Genomic DNA, 23,005 nt, shown 5'->3' with positions numbered 1-23,005 from the left:
TATGGAATACATGAGGGTATATGTTAGGACGTACAACGTATATCATTCATTTCCGAACCATCAAGCAAATGTCTGTTTTAATGACTGGAGTTTTCTGAATGGTTTCTGGTCTATCTGGTTGGTCTCTCCACTAAATATCGATAATTCAGCAACAGGCATGTAATGTGACGGCAATGTAACGCAAGGGGCGAAACTCGCGTCTTGAGCTAGAAATATCCAGCTGTCTTTCGCTCTGCGGCACATCATGTTACAAGAAGTACCAGTCCTGATACTGTCATTCACGAAATGTGAACAGAGAGTGTAGTGTGAGTTAACCCGTGTTTGATTAACACTGATCGAGCGTGAAGCCTACCTGTCGGTGTTCATGGTGGAGCTAATGGAAGAGCTCGCCTTCATACTCTTCACACTGCTGCATTTGCTGGTAATAGGAATCAACGCTATACGCTTTCCGTAATTCATTCTGCCGTGGGGCAGGCACTTTTCAGGTTGTAATCCCAGAGACAACAGGAACACTCCAATTTATCTAGGTATTACCTAAACATTTAAACCTCACACACATTGCTTCCGCCATCAGGTTATTATTATGTTTATTAGGCCACCAATGAGACGTTCTTCCTGCTGATAGTACAACTCGTATACGCGCGTGCGCGATATACTATATGAAACTCTTTGCCGGGATGTACATATACATCGTGATAGGTCTTAGTCATCGCTAAGGCCTGACGCTGCACTGAGTACATAATGGCCTTCAACACACTCTTAAAAGCTGTAAAACGGAATTGTAGTTCAGTGTACAGAAATAGGTCAAGTATGCTTGGAAAATTCTTATTTGAATGGGAGATTAATATATCAGATAACTTACGAAGCCTATTTAGCAACATTATTTTTGTTTACCAAATAATTGTGTTCAGATTTCATTGAACAATGATATCACCATTTCCTACGTGTAGTTCTTAAATAACCGTTTGTTATCTCTCTGATTATATTGCAAACATGATTTATAATTATTTTACTTATCTAGTTTTGCCACATTTCATTCGCATTTTGGATTATCATGTCTTGAGATATTTTTGTACAAGTTAGATAGAAAGCAAATAAGATATGTTTTTAAAAGTGTAGTAAGGTAAATAATATATGGTAGGCATGATCAAATAATCCCAAAGGGACCGTTCATAATGTATGACTAAAGGGGTGTAATGTGTCACTTAAGGGGTCACCCATTTTGTTCTTATCACGGAGGTAGACTGTGTGTGTGTGCCCCAATTTAGTGTGTATGTCAGTGGTTTGGGGGTCAGCAATATTTGTACACAGAAATGTTAAAAGGTTATGCTTAAAAAAATTATGGGAAGTGTGTGTGGGTGGGGTTATGGGGTGATTTTGTACATGACATGCAGGGGGTCACCTGCTTTGTACATAAATGTTAGGGGACGTCATTCACATTGTCCATACTACCCCATAACAATCGTCATCGACAATTATCATTACATCTTGCTTGTAATGGAGAGGTATTCACATAAGCCATTTCGTCTTGTTTACCGCTCCGTTTTGAAAATAATAGCCTCTATCGGAAGTGTTTGGCCTGTGTTGTTCGGTCCAACTTATCCCAGTCCCAAATTTTGTGATGACCTAACATCAATCACATGTGATATAAAATGTGTTTGTAAATTATGAATATTAGTGCCAGGATTTAATGTGACCGTTTACTTTAAACGAATTTGTCCGTGAAAGTTATAGCCCCATTGCTGTCTATCACAATAGTGAATATGATGATCTGTCATCAAATGTGTTAACATCGGTAAACAAGCAGTATTATAACTACCTTAGGGACCGTTCATAATTTATGGCTAACAAAATGGGTGACCCCCCTTAAAATCATCATCACACCCCCACCCCCACACCCCCACGCCATAAATTATGAACGGTCCCTTAACACAACTTTATCACCTCGCATGTCACAGTGTGGCAGTGGTTCCTATCCTATCATTGTAGTTCTTATTAGAAGTATCCCTGACTCTTCTCTATACGACCCGTGAAGATCCGGGGTACAATAGGTCTTCAGCAACCCATGTGCTTGCCATAAAAGGTGACTATGCTTGTCGTAAAAGGCGACTAACGGGATCGGGTGGTCAGTTTCGCTGACTTGGTTGACACATGTCATCGGTTCCCAATTGCGCAGATCGATGCTCATGCTGTTGATCACTGGATTGTTTGGTCCAGACTCGATTATTTACAGACCGCCGCCATATAGCTGGGATATTGCTGAGTGCGGCGTAAAACTAAACTCACTTCTCCATAATCTGGGAGCTGACGTGACAATAATTACATAATGCTCATGAATGGTTGGAATGTTATCTATAACGAATAATACATTGTTTAAAAAACCTGATGGTTCACAAAGTAGAAATTGCCGATTTTAACTGAGATTTGTTGATATAAATGTCGCCATGACAATGACAATATTTGCTCAAAGAAAAATGTCTTTTGGGTTTAAGATATGTTTCTATACATAATTACTTCAATGGTGTAATTTTGTCTGGTTAGCCAGGAAGATGCAGATGATGTCTACCCAACAGTAGCATGGCGATGTTTATGAAGCAGACATGGGGGTGGGGAATGGTCAGCGTGACGGTAGGCGGGTAGGGAGGTACATGGAGGAGGGGAGAGCGACAACGGTTATCACGGTGGGGGTTGTTCATGAGGCAGTGGTGATGCGGGAAGTATCCAACGCCCCATCCACAAGGTGAACCTTCCGTGAACCAACAGGCCATACTCTTAAGGTTAATTGCGGGTCGTGATGGCAAGGGCCATAATCAAGTTGCTGTTATTTCAGATGTCTTAATAGCTCTGTGAACAGTTAGAAATGCGACTTTATTTTAACTCGGGCAATATATAAACATGTTGGACACTCTGTTAAATCCCATATCCAAGTGCCTACCACAGAAGGTTCAGTCGGCCCGGCGGTTAAAGAACCAATAAACTTTGTTTTTTGTTACTCTTTTAACCATTACATATGAAAGATTTGTGGTTAGTCTTATGCGGAACACCAAATTTATTTTTTTAAAAACTTGTTGTTAATTAATACCGAGCGATTAAAAGTGGCCCAAAAGTCGCCTGCTTCCCTCTCGCCCGCCAACAAAACCACAGACAGGTTACGTAACTCTGTCGCCAGAGCACTGCAGTGACGTCATATGAGGAACGATTTTCAGTTAGTTGTATCAGGGAGACTCTATACTCTGTTGTAGAGTATCCCTGGTTGTATAGAAAAAGTGTAGCACGCTCATCATTTTGGTGATTTCTCGACATTAACGACGACATGCCGAGTCGTTGCTTTGTCGTCAATTGCTCCTAGGGATCGGGCGATGGTGTCCCCATGCACAGATTTCCACAGGACCCCGCAGTTCGTGCTAAATAGGTTATGTTTGTGAGTGCGAAGCGAGCGTTGTGGAAGCCTGAAACGATATCTTACTTGTGTTCAGATCGCTTCACGGAAGTTAAAGAATCAAAACTACTTACTAGTTGTAGTAAAATATGCATATGATTGATGACCATAAAGATTTTCTATCACACAACTTGAAACATAACGATTTCTTCCTCGGAAGTGAGATTGTGGTCGAAGTAGTATTATATTGACACCCAACTCGCTGCCACGAGAGAAATTGTTATGTTATACGCTAAGTCATGCAAAATCCTATTGGCCATCAATCAAATACATATTTTACTACCAGTAGAAAGTAGTTTTGCTTTTGTAACTCGGTGAAAACAAACCTAAATAGCATTTATCCTCAGACTGGCGGATGTTCCCGACAGGGCGCCGCCATTTTTAAAAATAAATAAATCTGTTAGAATTAATGAGATTATAGTTTGTTTTCATCAAGTTAGAAATCAAAACTACTTTCTACTCGTAGTTAAATATGTATTGGAATCATAACCAAACGGATTTTGCATGACACAACTTATAACATAACGATTTCTTCCACGGAAGCGAGGTGGGGGTCGAAGTCACAATACTGCGTGATAAATTTCTTGCTACAATCCCATGGTTAATGTCCACTCAACAGTATGTAGATACTAGTCAATGTGCGTCTTTATATTTGGTCTTATAATCCTGATTAGTTTATTATCATACTTGTATGCATTTTGAAACTAAATAAAAAGCAGACGATCTGCTGATACTTATAGTGAATTCATAACAGAACTGTAATATCTAGACATTTTATAGTTTGCCAATGTGAATCATAATTCGCACACACACCCTAGTGCATGTTGTCTGTCTCATTACACTTCACGGCGAAAACAATGATTCTGTTGAATGCTACGACAAATGAATAAAAAAAATGCAAATATTGAAATTAAAACAGATTAAAGTTATAGGAACAATATCAGGCCATGAATATCCACAAAACTGTTCCAAATGACGTGTCTTTTAACAGTTTAATATACGAAAAAGTGATAAATTTTTTCAGGTATTGGTGTATAGTCTCATTGGTCACCCAAGATAGCACACCTGGCAACTAATTGCATAATGTCCGCCTTTCTTTAAAAACTGAAATTTAGTTAGCCAATAATGGGCAATCAATGTATTGCCGGTTAATCCTTTGAAAGAAGGACGTTGTTTTTACGCAGACACCGACACGACAGAGTGTATTCAGTATAGATTAGTAAATCTACATACATAAACACTACCTTTTGACAATTCCGCTGTGTAAGATAAAAAGTAATTAATCAATCAGCGTGTTATCGGTTAATCCTTTGATCGATGTTTATAATGTTGAATATTTACTCCAGACACAAGAAATGCCAAATGGGAACCTTTGTCGGGTAATCTAAGTGTGTTACCACTAATTATACCTGTTATAAATTCATTAACTTACCATTAAGTGAATGATGACAAATAACATGTGTAGGTTTATACCACCTAACACGGGTTACAACAAGGGAGTATTAATTGCTTTTATTGCATGTGAAAACTTATGGGCAGACACTGTTTTGAGAATACAAACAGATTTTTACATGACATGATTAAATATCGAGGTAAAAAAAACACAGAAATGGGATCAATTTGGATCAGTCATTATACAAATAGGGCCTAACGACACCAATCGATTTTGACAGAATCGTCTATGAAAACAAGTTGTAACTCGGAAACTAGGCAAAGCAGGAGACAAAATTAAATGACAGTAGATTGTGAGAACATATAGCTTTCATTTTCCACAACAATTGTCACGATTTCAGGTTTATACAAGCCTGTAAACAAGATACTTTCACCCCTAAAATGTAGATGAATTCTGCATCGGCCCTCTAAGCTATTCCTCATATGACGTCACAGAGGCGCGCCGCTCTGATTGGTTGAAATTTCGTTCGCGGTTGAGAATTGTGCACTGTTGTCAAAAAGGTCGATTTAAGTCAATTAAAGGTCGAAATGAGTAGTTTTAATGACGGGGTTTCATTTATTACGATGCCAGTTAGTGATTTATGTATTTGTACCCCCTAGGGTTTATGTGACCTTTAAGAGCAACACACGTGTTAGTCACGATCAATGAAATTACGGAAAAATTGGTTTCACATTGAGCACCGTGTTTGCTTGAAATATTACGATTTGAGACTCGATAAAGTGGTTTTTAAGTAGACATAATACCATTCTATAGATGAAAACATATTTCATAATGTTGACAATATGGGAAAGAGGGCTTCACTTTGAGCAACCAGTTTTCATAGGCGGAACCAGAGAAGGGGAGGGGGGCCTGCTTTTGCTCTGAAAGTTTATTAAATGACTATTGAAACTCGGGTGAAAATGAATTGTGCAAACAACACACACACACACACACACACACACACACACACAGAGAGAGAGAGAGAGAGACACACACACACACACTTTAAATTTCTCAAAAAGCTGTATCCGCCCCTGGTTTTCTTGAAATACCACGATCTGAGACACAATACAGTTGCATTTAGATGGATGTAGTGCTATTCTACAGATGTTAACATGGTTAAAGCCGGGTCGAACACATATACATACGAAACACTTTAGGTAAGGACTATGCTGAGAATGTAGAGGAAAAGGGCTTCAGTACAGTGTCATTACAAGGTGGTATTTAGGTAGATGTAAGACTGTTCTATCAATGAAAATACGTTTCATGAAACACCTATGACGTTTTTAGTTGTTTTCAACCACCTGGGCCAAGTTCGAACGAATACTAATGAGAGAGAATTTTGGAGAGTGAGTTTAGTTTTACGCCGCTTTTTAACACTATTCCAGTAATATCTCGGCGGCGAACTCCAGAAATGGGCTTCACACAGTGCACCCATGTGGGGAATCGAACCCTAGTCTTCAGCGTGACGAGCGAACGCTTTAACCAATAGGCTTCCCCACCGCCCCGAGGATTTTGGGAGTCCTTTTTACCGTCAGAGCCAATTGTGACTGAACGGAGATAATGTTAAGAGTTTTGGAAATCGATCCTCACTTACAAGTGTCTATGCTTGAAATCCGATGGACAGAGAACTTCTAAAGTGGTATTTGCTTGGATTTAGATGTAAGAGGGTTCGTGTTTTTGCTGGACAAATGGAAATGAGTATCAGGATAGCTTGAAGTATCTATCATAGTTCTAAAATACGTCATACTTTCCTCAATCTTATATAAATAATTGTGACTTTATATAAAATAGGACAAAACAGCACATTTTGTATATTTTATTCAATAACGAGAATACTAAACGCTGTCTCAGTTATTGTTGATCTTCATTTTCCAAGTTGTAAGATAATTAGCATTATGTGTTCAGCTTTAAGACTACATACATGGTCCGGCCCAAGTCTATAATCTGTCAGTATCGATATACGCTCGTCTTCATTCCCAAGCTTTCTTGATAAGCCTTATGTGCTATCTGTTAAGACGACATGTCCGGAGAGAGAAGTAAACATTACTCTATGATAACACGCTCTCCGAGAAAACTGTTAGATAAATTTGGTCATTTCTGCACTCTCACGTCTTTCAAAGCTACGAGGTAATCTTAAGATTTAGATAGTCAGCAGTTTAGATTAGCAGCATTTGTAAGTATTGTTTAAATAAGTGACCATTGAACGCACGACCATATCACGAACTCTGAGAGCATCGGTGGTATATATAACGGCCTTTATTCGGGGTATTTCACCCATGAAATGCTCCGAATAAAGACTGGCCACTAATCTATGCTTCTCTTGGTTATTTGAAGGTAAGCCATGTTCAGTTCATTCATTGTATGTTCTTAAATTATGTTCATATTTTCTCTGTTTTCTATTACGTTCCATACTATTAGTTTATGCCAATATCATCATTTAAACTATGCAGTATTGAATAAGTACAATATCTGTATCATAGTTGTGTCAGACCATGTAGAACAAATCTAACAATCTTACATCAAAATAGTTTACAGTATAATGTAGTAACGTTAAGACATAATATAGGTTCAGTATATCACAATTACATATGATCGGGCTCGTGGAAGCAAAGCAATTCTTGCGCACGTGTTGTATATTTGATTGCGTGTTTGCAATGAAAGTGAATGTATTTCTAAATGATTATTATATGTCTTTAAGTCAAATGTTCCATGCTACCTTTCATCAACCAATGTTTAAACAATGTACATATTAGGTGAAGTTACAATATGGTACACGCAAAACTACTGAGCGCACATAAACATTGTTGTTTCATTCTGTTGCTCACATATTGCTACGTTCTCAGTACTGTAAAGCTTCAAGTATGTATATGTATACTTATTCAATAACATGCCGTTCGGCATATGATCTTTAGTAATTCACAACAGTCTGGATATTCAGATGTGGTCATATGATTCAACTAGCAGACTGAACATTTATATTATTTGTGTATTTTTATTATTCTGCTTAGGTTGTATTCTGTTTGGATGTAGCAAACTATATAACGCCTATTATTTACGACTTCCATGGACGATTATTTTAGCAATTGATAGCACATGTACTAAGTGTCTTACTGAACAGTTACCTCATCATTCTCTACGCATATTTCTCAGCTGCGCTACATCATGTGTATTATGTTTCCAATATAATATGAAGTGTCCTCACTTCCGTTTAATCATGGTCATTGTTTATTGTAAGGTATATTGTCAGTAAGGTTTATGTAATTATTAATTCACATGATTTTCATATTAGGTATTAATTGTCCAAGTTTGAAATGCTGATGTTTTATATAATTGACTCATGAAATGCTCCGAATAAAGACTGGCCACTAATCGATGCTTCTCTTGGTTATTTGAAGGTGTTGCGGTCCCAAGCTAATTCCCCGACAACAGATTCTAGGTATTATAATTATCCTAGACCAAATATAAACCCTAAAAAGGTTACTATAAGGTCAAGGTTATTATATATCTATGCGTTTCAAATCCTATTTCTTTTAACAAGTCGTGTTTACAGTTCAACTATGCTCAGGGACCGTTCGCCTTCTTTACTCGCAATAACGGTATTATGCCGCACGTTTGCGAGCTTGTGAGGTGAGGTGAGGTGAGGTGAGGTGAGGTGAATATTGGGTTTAACGTCGTGCTTGAGAATATTTCGCTCATATGACGACGTGCATGCGTGTGTATGTGTATGTGCGGCTGCTTCTACTAGCCCAGACTAAAGCTGGTTTTATAGCGTCAGCCCACTGAGATGCCATGCCGCAGTGAAGCACGAATACCCAACTCATGCAGACACATTATACTGACTCCCGAGCCGACCAGTCCCAGTCCCATTAATGCCAAGCGCCAGGCAGGGACCAACAAGTACCACATTTTAACGTCTTTTGGTATGACGCGGTCGGGGATCGAATGCACGGTTGTCATGAGTGCATGTGCATTAATAAAATGTAGGCATGGTTGTCGATAATGGCGCAATAAGCCAATGATACAGTAGGCACGTCTTGACCCGAGCATGTCCAGCAGTTGATCGTTTATATATTGAATCTGGGATATCTGAAGCTAACGCGTGTTTTCAGCTAGAAGATGAAGGTCTCTAATCAATTTGATGCCACGTCTAGTGTTGGGAATTGGTTAAAATCTCATAATTGATGATTGCTTCATTGCAACCGATCAATCATCGAAGCGTCATTTATGAAATTTTCCTGGTTATTTTTGTTAATGTACACAAACAAAGAAAAAAATGTAGTTCTTGTGAGTTTTTTTGTGGCAAATTTCACATCTTGAAAGGATGACTAATATGATAGGAACATAAAATTCTTGGTGTCTTTAAGATAAATTCAGTCATGACTTGGAACGAGCTTGTAATGCTCAGGAAATGTACCTGACAAAATCAACCTTGTGAAAAATGTTGTTAATGCAAAAAGTGTTCCAAAATTGTTTGTGTTCGATTATGAGAAAACATGATCGATTGCTTGGTCGTTTAGTCACTGCGACCAATCTTCGATTATTTCAATTAATCGGACCACCACTACCGACCTCACGTGAGAGCAAACATGCCGATGTTCTGCCGACATATCCCGTTATCCACGTATAAACAACTGCTGACACAGACAATTGCAGATCGTAATTCGATCGTGGAAAGCGCTAGTGGCATAAAAAACAGTTATACTCTTTATATCTCAGCTCAGTTAGTACTAAAGTAGCTTTGTACATCCAAGCATAATTGTACTGGACGTAACAATACGTATAGCTAATATATATGGTAGCTAAGCTACAGGATACACAGTACTATTTGATGTTATATTGCCTTCAACAATATATGCCCGGCGACATAATGCGTCGGCGATAACATGTTCCGTAACGTTGGCATACATTGATGCCAGCGAGGCATGTATTATATGAAGTGACGTTGGCATACATTGTTGCCAGCGAGGCATGTATTATATGAAGTGACGTTGACATACATTGTTGCCAGCGAGGCATGTATTATATGAAGTGACGTTGGCATACATTGTTGCCAGCGAGGCATGTATTATATGAAGTGACGTTGGCATACATTGTGTTGCCAGCGAGGCATGTATTATATGAAGTGACGTTGGCATACATTGTGTTGCCAGCGAGGCATGTATTATATGAAGTAACGTTGACATACATTGTTGCCAGCGAGGCATGTATTATATGAAGTAACGTTGACATACATTGTGTTGCCAGCGAGGCATGTATTATATGAAGTAACGTTGACATACATTGTTGCCAGCGAGGCATGTATTATATGAAGTGACGTTGGCATACATTGTTGCCAGCGAGGCATGTATTATATGAAGTGACGTTGGCATACATTGTGTTGCCAGCGAGGCATGTATTATATGAAGTGACGTTGGCATACATTGATGCCAGCGAGGCATGTATTATATGAAGTGACGTTGGCATACATTGTTGCCAGCGAGGCATGTATTATATGAAGTAACGTTGACATACATTGTTGCCAGCGAGGCATGTATTATATGAAGTGACGTTGGCATACATTGTGTTGCCAGCGAGGCATGTATTATATGAAGTGACGTTGGCATACATTGATGCCAGCGAGGCATGTATTATATGAAGTGACGTTGGCATACATTGATGCCAGCGAGGCATGTATTATATGAAGTGACGTTGGCATACATTGTTGCCAGTGACGCATGTATTATATGAAGTGACGTTGGCATACATTGTTGCCAGTGACGCATGTATTATATGAAGTGACGTTGGCATACATTGATGCCAGCGAGGCATGTATTATATGAAGTGACGTTGGCATACATTGTTGCCAGTGACGCATGTATTATATGAAGTGACGTTGGCATACATTGTTTCCAGCGAGGCATGTATTATATGAAGTGACGTTGGCATACATTTGTATTGCCAGCGAGGCATGTATTATATGAAGTGACGTTGGCATTGTGGGTTGCATGTATTATATGAAGTGACGTTGGTGACATTACATGTGCTGCCAGCGAGGCATGCATTATATGAAGTGACGTTGGCCATTACATTGTTGCCAGCGAGGCATGTATTATATGAAGTGACGTTGGCATACATTGTGTTGCCAGCGAGGCATGTATTATATGAAGTGACGTTGGCATACATTGTTGCCAGCGAGGCATGTATTATATGAAGTAACGTTGGCATACATTGTTGCCAGCGAGGCATGTATTATATGAAGTGACGTTGGCATACATTGTTGCCAGCGAGGCATGTATTATATGAAGTAACGTTGGCATTATTACTTGATGCCAGCGAGGCAGGAAAGCGTAATATATGAAGTAACGTTGACATTACATTGTTGCCAGCGAGGCATGTATTATATGAAGTAACGCTTGACATACATTGTTGTCAGCGAGGCATGTATTATATGAAGTGACGTTGACATACATTGTTGCCAGCGAGGCATGTATTATATGAAGTAACGTTGGCATACATTGTTGCCAGCGAGGCATGTATTATATGAAGTGACGTTGGCATACATTGTTGCCAGCGAGGCATGTATTATATGAAGTGACGTTGGCATACATTGTGCCAGCCAGCGAGGCATGTATTATATGAAGTGACGTTGGCATACATTGTTGCCAGCGAGGCATGTATTATATGAAGTGACGTTGGCATACATTGTTGCCAGCGAGGCATGTATTATATGAAGTGACGTTGGCATACATTGTGTTGCCAGCGAGGCATGTATTATATGAAGTGACGTTGGCATACATTGTGCTGCCAGCGAGGCATGTATTATATGAAGTGACGTTGGCATTACATTGACATTGATGCCAGCGAGGCATGTATTATATGAAGTAACGTTGGCATACATTGTTGCCAGTGACGCATGTATTATATGAAGTGACGTTGGCATACATTGATGCCAGCGAGGCATGTATTATATGAAGTGACGTTGGCATACATTGTTGCCAGTGACGCATGTATTATATGAAGTGACGTTGGCATACATTGTTTCCAGCGAGGCATGTATTATATGAAGTGACGTTGGCATACATTGTGTTGCCAGCGAGGCATGTATTATATGAAGTGACGTTGGCATACATTGTGTTGCCAGCGAGGCATGTATTATATGAAGTAACGTTGGCATACATTGTTGCCAGCGAGGCATGTATTATATGAAGTGACGTTGGCATACATTGTTGCCAGCGAGGCATGTATTATATGAAGTAACGTTGACATACATTGATGCCAGCGAGGCATGTATTATATGAAGTAACGTTGGCATACATTGTTGCCAGCGAGGCATGTATTATATGAAGTAACGTTGGCATACATTGTTGTCAGCGAGGCATGTATTATATGAAGTGACGTTGGCATACATTGTTGCCAGCGAGGCATGTATTATATGAAGTAACGTTGGCATACATTGTTTGCCAGCGAGGCATGTATTATATGCCGTAACGTTGGCATACATTGTTGCCAGCGAGGCATGTATTATATGAAGTGACGTTGGCATACATTGTGTTGCCAGCGAGGCATGTATTATATGAAGTGACGTTGGCATACATTGATGCCAGCGAGGCATGTATTATATGAAGTGACGTTGGCTTACATTGTTGCCAGCGAGGCATGTATTATATGAAGTAACGTTGGCATACATTGTTGTCGCAACTTTTGCATACGTTGTATGCCGTAACTTGGGGTGTAAAAACAGAAGAGATAAAATCGGGTATTTGAAACCAATTCCGTGTGTATGAACACACTTCTGTTGTATGTCTAAATGGACATTTAAGAATGTAGTAATTTGCTTTAACCTGTGGAGTATAATATAGGACCCATTGCAACGTATAACAAAGAGATAATCTTCATGAGAAATTAGACCAATATGCTTATTGTTAAGTCCGTACTCATGTAACTGTTTACATGTTCTAGTGTATAAGGCATAATGTTTAGTACTTCACATCACTTAGACCTGTGAATGCACTCTAACTCACCCTCTTTAATCTTGGCGTGGGGCCAAGCGCGTCCGTTCAGCCTGGGAATGTATGCAGGATAGCCTCCCTTGTTCAGCCCTCCACGTCTTTATGTGTTGGATATGGTGCGAAAAGTCGACATTATTTTTTAACGTGGGCTAGTTGGAGGCCATAACTTGAAACAAAGTCCCATTCAAAATGCCTCGTACACCAACGTCCTCCCAATATGAACGTGTATAGATACTGGAGGGTGTTGTCATACTGTATTTTGTTTACGCGTCAAAAGGCATCATGAGAACATGTTTCTACGCGATCATGTGCATTTGAACTTACATCCTCAAATAGAAAGTATACACATAAGTGTCACTTTTCTAAACAGATGCTTTTTCTGCGTACGACTACCACCGTTCATAATCAATTACTACATAAATATGTTGCAGGACAATCAATCTGCTGGAGGAAGAACTTAAGTTGCAAACTATTGGAAGCTAGGGCTGCTTCAATATTCAGGCTAGGATTTCACGATGAATTGAATGACAATCTTCCTCAGATTCATCTCCGTGTTAAAGAGTGAGACTGTGTTTTGTAACGGTCCCACCAACGCCGATGCTATGCACTTTGTCCAATGACAACTCAGTGTCAGTGTCTACACACTCAACATAGGTATTTTTTTTCAACTTTATTTGTCTCTATATCGAAATTTGTGCTGATAAAAGTTCCACCGTTGTTCATCTTTTTCTGAAACCAGAATGGCATGTTGTTTTTATAGCCAGTCTTGTCGCGAACACCTGGTGTCATCACTGATTTTCAGTGGTCCAGTCATATAATTTTCAAAACTCTTGTTTTGTCTGAAGGTAGACAAGACTGGGTATTCTATTTATATTATATTCATATTACTAAGCCTGTCGTTTATCAAACGTTGACGTTTCAGCGGGACCTTTGGTAGCAGATGATGTCTCGGATGTTCAAAATAACTCTCTGGTACAGGATGATGGTACCTCTTGTCAATATGGCTGGACATTTTCCAGGAGAAAAACGCAACCATGCAGCAAAAATATTCAATGCAAAGCATTTCAGTTCGACTCTGTTTGTCCTGGATATTTCCCATTCATATCAGTGAAGAATGGCAATGGCACTTACGGCTCTCATCTGCCGTCGTGATATAATTACAAGGCTGTTGAAAGAGTGTTATACCCAACTCAACAAATTGCAATGAAAACAGATTACGCCTTATGTAACCCGTATAAAGGGTCATATTGCCGAGTAATAAATGTTAACACAAATCTAGTATACCCTATTAATCTATGTTAATAGAAGTGACACATGCTTTCCATTGAGATAAGTCTACTCTACGATATGTTCAGGAATCACTATCAAATATCGATGATATCTTACGTTTCCGATCGTCATATCTTTTCGATCCGCCATTACGATTCCCGTTTATAGCGGCAACTCAGTACACCAGGATACCAGGTGTTTGCAAGCATCCAGCTCCACCGGTGCAGAACCGGTGAAGCATGCAAGGGTAACTAAAGTTTCACCTGAAAACAGCATGCGGGAATAATGGTACAAGTCTTTAGATCTTCTGCCTGCAATGAATATAGATATTCTTTTACGTCCGCTTGCATGAACTATGAATTGATGTAGGCCTTTTACTGCCACTTCAGTCAATGTGTGTTCAATGTCCGGCTTTGGCCCAGAATGACAGGACAGGAGACAGCATACCAATTCCACATCAGTCTTCTGATGGAGAGCTACACTGACCTCCACTGAACATCTGTCCACTAGGTTGCACCAGAGACTGTCTCTCTGTTCTTCTGTCACTGGACACATGCACACAGTATGGACAAGTAGGTCTGTGTAACTGTCGCTGCACAGTTTGCACACACCCTGGACGTTTCCCGGCCTCCACATGGCGCACATCTGGATCACAAAGGCTGAAGCTTGCTTCATCTCAGGAACTCTCTTCGCTGCTACCCACGCTTTGTGAGGGGAGATAACTGGATGATTGAGTGCCTAAGGTCTGGGACAGTTTTCGTCTTCGCCATATGTCGAGTTCTCTCCCTTTGATAGCATCCTTCACAATTTTCTTCCAGGTCAGTCTACTGGGGAATGTTCAATGGCTGCTGATGGTGTTGAGGAAAGCCCCAAGGTTGTATTTTTCTGCATTCCGTTTGATATCTGGAACAAAGCCGAGGGAGGTTTTTGTACACTTGTACTTGGACAGAACCAGTCTGTTGAAAAGTATTGCAGATATGTATCTGTTCTCGTTGAACGAGGTAGGCCTTGTGCAGGGAACGTTCAAAAGCCAACAGTTCTGCTTTACTCAGGTCGTTCCACAGTTCACACCCGAAAATGGATCTTGGGACACAGACAGATTTAATGATGTTAGAGCTGACTCCGACATGTAGTCCTGTTTTAAGCAATGACATTGTTGTTAATCAATGGTTCTATTCCAAGAGTTGTATTCTGCTGAAAGGATAATTCCAACGCGTTTTATTGGTATTTCTTGACCATATAACTGTATGTCCATTTTTGAGGAGCTGACTGGTCCAAAGGTTAGAACTCTGTTTTTCGTTGGAGAAAATGTGAATCTCCACTGTTCACTGTATGACTCGCACTTAGATACCATGTCTTGCAGATGGGAGTTGACTGGTGATATTAAGGTTGTATCGTCTGTCTGGGTTGTCCTGTTACACTGATGTCCATTATGATTGATCCTTTCCTGCTCCTGTCGAGGTTTCTCAGAAGTTCATCTATAAAAAGTAGATACAGTTTAGCAGATAGAATGCTTCCTTGGCGAACTCCTCTGTGAAGATTGAACCAGTCAGATTTCTCGTTGTTTGCTCGGTCACAACTCTTCATACTCTGATAGATGTGATCTAGTCCTGACCATAAGTGGTTAGGTATGTTCATCTGATGTAGCTTCAGTAGGAGGCCAGGCTGGCATACAGTGTCGAAAGCCTTAGAGCTATCCAAAAAGGCTACATGTACGGAGTACGGAGCGCTGTAAATAATGGTGTGCGGCCTCCTGTACTACAAACGAGGTGTGAATCGATGACATGCCTTTCTGGAAGCCATATTACTGGCTGGAAGGAATGCCCTCTGATTCAGTTATTTATGGAAGTCTTTAGTTATCTATGCACTAGGTACTGCGTTGATGCTCTTTAGCCTGGCCTGGTGGGTTGTTTAAACTTTGCTAAAAACTTAGCCTAATAAATGTTAAAAAGAGAAATAGGCTTCAAATGTATCCAGTATGTAGCTCATGAAGAAAACGGAGAAGCAGGGAAGGTGTTTGAAAGTTGCATCGTTTGTTGTGGACATTACACCCTATCATAATCTGTATACATGTGTACCTTCAAACACTTTAGTCAGTTGAGCATTTGTTTCGCTGTGACAAGTCAATAAAATTTATTTATTTATTTATTTGCGATACGTGTCTGTTATGTGAATATGTGTACCATAAACAGAGCTAAATATAATTCAGAGAAAGTCAAAATGAACATTTATATATTGTGAAGACACAGCATGTACTGTTATCAAAACAACACAAATAATCGAATATGATACCTTCAAATACTATGGTGTTGTCCCCTCATGGCGGAGGCCTTTTCATGTGTTGAGCTGTTACTGGGACATTCAAAATGTCTTTCTTTTTTCTAAATTCAAGTGGCGACAATCTAGGGCAAGAAAACATAGCGATATTCAGACTTCTCAATCTTAATTTATTCGGTTTACGTGCGACTGAAATGTGAAAAAGACCCATCTTGATGCCTTCTGCTAGTTTGGCAGATTTCACACAGATTTCAGTTGCTACAGACAAAATCACTCTTTAGAACGCTTCTGAAACCTGTCGGAATGTGTTCATTGGCCAGTGCAGCCAGAGAGTACACTGTGAAATTACCGAATACATAGCTAATTATACACTAACCAAGCCCCTAGAAAGTACAACTTATTAATAGGAGATCATGAATTGAAACCAGTTGATTCCCTCTTGGCGATTTAGAACATTTCTGAATTTGCTAAACAGAGATTGTCTTCTCCACACACAACATTGAGTACGGCGCTGTGTTGATGTATCAATGCTTTCATGTTTCAGTAATTGTCTCAGTTCAGCGCCGCCATGATGTATTGTACGCTAGTAGGACGAGCATCACCGTGTAGAGTATGGGCAATGTAGTCAGCTAATTATTCAATATTTTGCCTACAACAGCATATCATTTACATCTGCAGAACCCTCTTCATATTCTCCAAACCTTTCAACTGTTTACCTGAAAATCACGGGCAAATATGGTAAAAGTACACCATATGTACAGATAGGACTTCACCTTTGTCAATGACGCCTCAGTTCTGGAAATGTGCTCCACGTGTCTGCCATAAAGGAATTTGAAAGCGTTCAAGAAATGAAGCAATGCTCATTGTTACCTTCACCCAAGATTTTACCTTGAACTTTCCAGCAAGGGTACTAGGGACTGCTTGAAGTCTCCGTAGAGGGGGCATATTCGTTTGACCCCTAGAAGATGTAAAATGTGCACACCAAATGCTTTCATTTGTCATAGTTGTCCTGAATCTCGGAAGATAGATATGGAACTATGTCTATTTCACCAATGTTTATTGTCAAATTAAGCAACAAGTATTTTCAGTGTAATATCTTTTTCAATCTCGATAGCGATTTTTGACGAAATGTTACTGAAAGGTAAATATTCAAAGAATACATAACCTTTAGTGACTGTCAAATTGATTTTTCTGATGACATTGACAACATCCCCCGAACACAACCACCCTCAGAAACAACATGCACAATGTGTGTCATGAATGTGCTCCACTCTTTACACATGCACCCAGATCGGTGTAAACCTACCTGTAATCATTCCTCTGGTAAAACAAGCGGGTCCTAACTTCATTTTATGGATGATAATGCCCGTCCATGGATGATAATGCCTGAGAAAGACTTGATGCCTGAGACTGGACTGCAAGGTCACTTGATTTTAATCCCACTGAACATGTTTGGGACATTATTGGATGTCGTGTTTACGGTCTCCATGTTCACCCCCAGACTCTGGGTGACCTTGAGCAGGCGTTACAGAGAGAATGGCAGAACATTCCACAACAGCAACTTTAAAGGCTCATTTGATCAATGCCAAGATGTGTAGAAGCTTGCATTTGTGCTCATGGTGGTCATACGCGTTACTGAACACTGCTTCACTGTCCAAAACTGACTTGAACCTTAATTGTTAACATTTTGCTCCATCAATGCAGCACATTTTGCACGACTGTTTCACGGGTACATGCTTTTGATGATTTGTAAGTCTATTATTGCTCAATACCATTTCATTTCATTTTGTTAATCGTGTGTACATATGTTTCACCTTTCTATTGCATCATTCCCTTATTTGCAATTTTTAATAAACGACAATGTAATGAGACTAAAAATTTGTGTTGCTTAACTGTTTGTGAGGATTATCATGGATGAAGAGATGAAGATTTTCGTTAATATTGTCAACTCGGTTTGTTTAGTGCCATGTAGAAACATCAAATATCTTGACAGAATTAAGCTAGATTCTTTACCTGAGATTTCAAAACTTTGGGGGTTTGTCAGAATACACATCGTATTCTTTCCACTTGTATCAAATTGGTTCCTTGAATATAAGGAAAGTCATTGTTTGATTGTATGCAGAGCCGATGTTGACTGTTTGAGACAGGGAATTTGGTGGACCATTTGCTGAAGCCAACAATATCCGCGTGTATCTCGTATACGAATGTATATATAGCATTGAAATAGGGACGGGCATGTATTGAGGTTTTAGAAGCCAGCCAAACGTTGATAGTGCTGATGTCCTAGCAGGTTTCTTCCTGAGTGAAATGCTGGCGATATATGTGGCAGTATTTCATATGTGACGTATACCAAGTACTTGGATAAAACAATTGATGTAGTGATGCGTGCATGTAACGGTTGTGTTATTTGACGGTTATGTCGGGGAGAACAACCAACTGGACAGCAAGACGCCTGCCTCAGAGAGAGCTATTTCCTACCAGTTGAAGATACGTATCTCAGTCCCAAGACAAATACTGACATGGAATCTTCAACATCGCCAACATCCTGTGCCATTCACACAAATTCAAACCCGTGAATAATATTTCTGACAAATGCTACATAGTTTAAATTATATCCCCTCCCAATCTCTGATGTTGCGCAGTCTATGCCTGTCCTCTGTAAGGCCTGTAGACATATTTCCTTGAGCCCTGAATCGCCTGCACGTCACCGTCTGTGGAATGCCACAAAGCTTACTTCGGTGATGACGTCACTGTTGTCCAGAATCGATTTCTCAAGTACCGGTCTTCTCTGGACGGAGTTATCCTGGGTCTGTCGTAGAGGGTAATGTCCGAGTAACTCTCCATTCCTTAAAACTAATGGAGCCGAGGCCCCGCAGGCCCACTATTTTGAAGGAATGGAGAGTTACGAGGATATTACCCTACTTAAATTACATTCAAAGTATTGGTAATATTTTTAAATGTCAAAATGACAAAATGAAGTCATAAATTTGAAACTGGTACACATCGCTCCATTCCTGAAAGGTGATGGAGCGAGCAGACAATGGAATGACGTCACAAATGTAATCTAATGCTTAGTCTGTGCGATCTCTCTCCGGTGTCTGTAACGCCGCATCAGATACATCAACACAGGGGCAGCCACACGTTCTGGCAATGTGGACATGGATGGCTCCCATCTGTATCCTACCCAGAGCACGCTTGCATTATCTGGGTGTCGGTCATGACATTTCTGGCAATGTGGACATGAATGGCTCCCATCTGTTATCCTACCCAGAGCACGCTTGCATTATCTGGGTGTCGGTCATGACATTTCTGGCAATGTGGACATGAATGGCTCCCATCTGTATCCTACCCAGAGCACGCTTGTCATTATCTGGGTGTCGGTCATGACATTTCTGGCAATGTGGACATGAATGGCTCCCATCTGTACCCTACCCAGAGCACGCTTTCATTATCTGGGTGTCGGTCATGACATTTCTAGGAAGACAAAGAGTTTCACTTCTGCTCAGAGCATTGTTGTGTTGGGACATCTATTTTGATTTGATTAAGTTTGAACTTGTGTTTTTAAAGTTTTGCAATTTCATATTTATACTGATAAAGTTTGAACTGAGGTCTTCAAAATCGTAAAACAAAATCTTGTGTATCCACAGAGTATGAAATGTGTGGCTGTTATTGGGCGTGTAAGAATATGTCATTATGTATATATAATAGCAACTGTATTTTAATTTGCATTCTAATCACAAGTTTAACCACACAATCTAACAAGATTCACTTTGGCAATAACACATTTGGGCTTGTGTACGCTATAGTCTCCATTGTCTTAAAAGCTTGCCCCAGCCCCAGGCCCCTTGTCTTCAATAGCTTTGTAGGTCAGCTCGTATTTTCACTTCAGTCTGTCCGGTCACTGGTCATCGCTGTACAATTTACAAGAGGTTAGTTTATATTTGGAGTGTGCATTATTTCTTAACTTCTGTTAAAGCATGTATCCTGTTATGTGTGGCAAATATAAACTAAATTTACTATCAGACGTATGCAGCATAACTAGGTCTGAACAATGCTTCAAATACGTCAGTTTATTACAGGTAATCTTAAATAACATTCCCACGAGGATGTTATCTAACTTATTGTTTAGGTAAAGATAATGTGTGCATATATTTTTTACATATATTTCTTTAAACTGATGCACCTAATTGACTGAGTGTGTGAGTTGGGTTTTATGCGGCTTTTAGCAATATTCCAGCAATATCACGGTGCGGGACACCAGAAATTGCTTCACACGGTGTGCCCATATGGGGAATCGAACTCGGACCTTCGGCGGGAAAGACTTCCGCCTGTATCCCGTCCCTTAAATTTCCTTCTAGTTAAATCATATAACCTGAATATATATTCCTCATCTGATAAGGATGCGTTTTGACATGTTTCTTTAATTGTATCTGAACATACTGAAAGACATATCCAACTTCTAAAAGTGCCACTGAAAGAAATTGTTCCTTATCGGTAAAATTTAGGGGGGATACGGGCGGAAGTCTTACTGTGGAAGGTTAAGAAGATGGACGGCAAGCGGACAAGTGATGGTCCGTGTGGCATAAATCTCAGGTGGGCATTCATTGCCTGAGACAAATATGAAGAAATCAGGTTTCAACATGTACACCATGGTCTAAATGATTCCATACGTAGGCCTATTATTAAAAAGGTTCTGGTCTCGCCAATGTTAATAATTCTCGAAAAGGCAAGATTTCACAAAAGATATGATTATGAAAGGTAAGGCATGATGATTGTGCACAGTTTGGTGCCCTTACGTCTATCAATACCAAGTACCATTAGGTACACATTTCCCGGGGAGATAACTCTTTCCTGGCCAGGCATGTGCACATGTTAGACTAACGCTTAGTCTCTGAATATATATAATTTTATTGTAACAAATAAACCCATTTAAATGAGTCCGACAGACACTGTCAAGGGAAGGCGGCGAAGCCAGGCTGACACTTGGGCAGCAGATTCGCCCCCGCTCCCTTGTCCCTGGGTTGCCTTCTGTTGATCTGTCCGCGCTCTTCCCGCTGTCTGCCGGCTTTTGCTTGCCCATCCTGCCTGTTTTTAACGACCAACAGTCTGCATAGTTTGTCACATTTGTGACTAGTATGCCACATTTCGTAACAATTGGGCGGCGGAGCAGTCTAGTGGTTAAAGCGTTCCCTCGTCACTCTGAAGACCCGGGTTCGATTTCCCACATGGGTACATTGTGGAAATATTGCTATAAAAGCGGCTTAAAACTCACTCACTCACTTTAACAAGTGTCGGCAATTCTCATGGACATAATCTGCTCAGCTGGTCATATTCTGGACTAGCTTATCATATCTCTGACAAGTATCCATGACTAATGGTGTTACACGTAATGGACTATGTTAGGACCACCCAGGCTCAATACTAAAGTACTGTCGGAAATGCTAGAAAAATGCTTTTTTAGCCTTAATATCTTAATAAACGTGATAAATGTACTATGTTGTCAATATATCAACTCGCCTATTGTCTACCTAATTTTTATTTCAATCGATTTAACATTCCCATGCATTTAAAGGGCAGTTTACAGGAGAGAATTTGGTACCAAAACAGCAACTTTATATTTTTTCAGAGTTCAACAACAGAAATCTGAAATAGTCTTTACATTTATGCTAATAATACAGGTGGTGTAAAAATATGAATTAACGTTTTTCCTAAACAAATAAATATTCAATGTTTGTGTCACTTTACTTAATTATCGTTTCTTTATTGAAAAAATATTATTATAAATGTTAAGTCTTGATAAATAAGTTTCCCGTCATGCATGCACATCTTTATCACAGCGTCCACTATGACCAACGATTTGCAGTCGATTGTTGCAAAGGTTTATAGTTTTTTTCTGCTTAAAAAAGACAGAGGTAAACCTTTCATTAGTTTAGAAAGGGTTTATTACAGAACTTGTAGAGCAGTTGGCATGTCTTACCAACAAGTTTACAATATTGTAAACAAATCAGACAAGACAGGGACCGTCTCAAATGCAAAACCGGGACGTAAAACCATCCTTGACAACTTTGACAAGGGAGTGCTTAGACGGGCGGTCTACAAACTTTATGAGAAGAAAAATATACATATTCTAAAGAAGCTACACCAGTGACTTCGTTAAATCTTTGGCCAATGTTCACAACTAGATTAAACTGACCGAATTACATCCATATGTTTTCAATGAAATATACTGTTGACATGCAAAACATTTATTAAAACGTTGCACATTTCTACAATCAATCGATAAGATAACACAAGTGATTGGACTCTTTCCAATGTACAGTAATTCGTATGTTTATTTAAAAACAAACACACATACACAAATGATCCCTTACATAACCGATACGTATACTATACGTACACATATTCAACATTTTGCAGAAAACATCTACTGAGATGACCCCTCGCCCGAGCGCGTGCTCAGGTGTCAATTTCACCTGTCGATACCGTGGATGCTGATGACGTAACACAGGCAATTAATGTTTGTATCAAATAACGTCCCACTACCCCTTATTTTTCTAAGTTTTTGGTATTTTCATCAGTAAAAACACATTTTAGGGC

At 39.7% G+C, this 23,005-nt stretch overlaps 1 protein-coding gene across 1 annotated transcript in view; it reads right to left on the bottom strand.

Annotated features, from left to right (window-relative positions):
- LOC124292056 (neuronal PAS domain-containing protein 2-like) overlaps positions 1-604 on the bottom strand; it is a 68,592-nt gene extending 67,988 nt beyond the window's left edge. The window contains 1 exon segment of the mRNA XM_046729129.1: positions 353-604. Coding sequence (XP_046585085.1) covers positions 353-459 — 107 coding nt within the window. The 5' untranslated portion in view covers positions 460-604.
- Positions 605-23,005: the final 22,401 nt, after the last annotated feature.

The sequence above is a fragment of the Haliotis rubra genome, unplaced genomic scaffold (genome assembly GCF_003918875.1).
Source record: "Haliotis rubra isolate DU_JTF1 unplaced genomic scaffold, ASM391887v1 Scf506, whole genome shotgun sequence".
Taxonomy (NCBI): Eukaryota; Metazoa; Mollusca; class Gastropoda; order Lepetellida; family Haliotidae; genus Haliotis; species Haliotis rubra.
The sequence above is the reverse complement of the archived record's forward strand: the minus strand, read 5'-3'. Positions and strand labels throughout refer to the sequence as shown.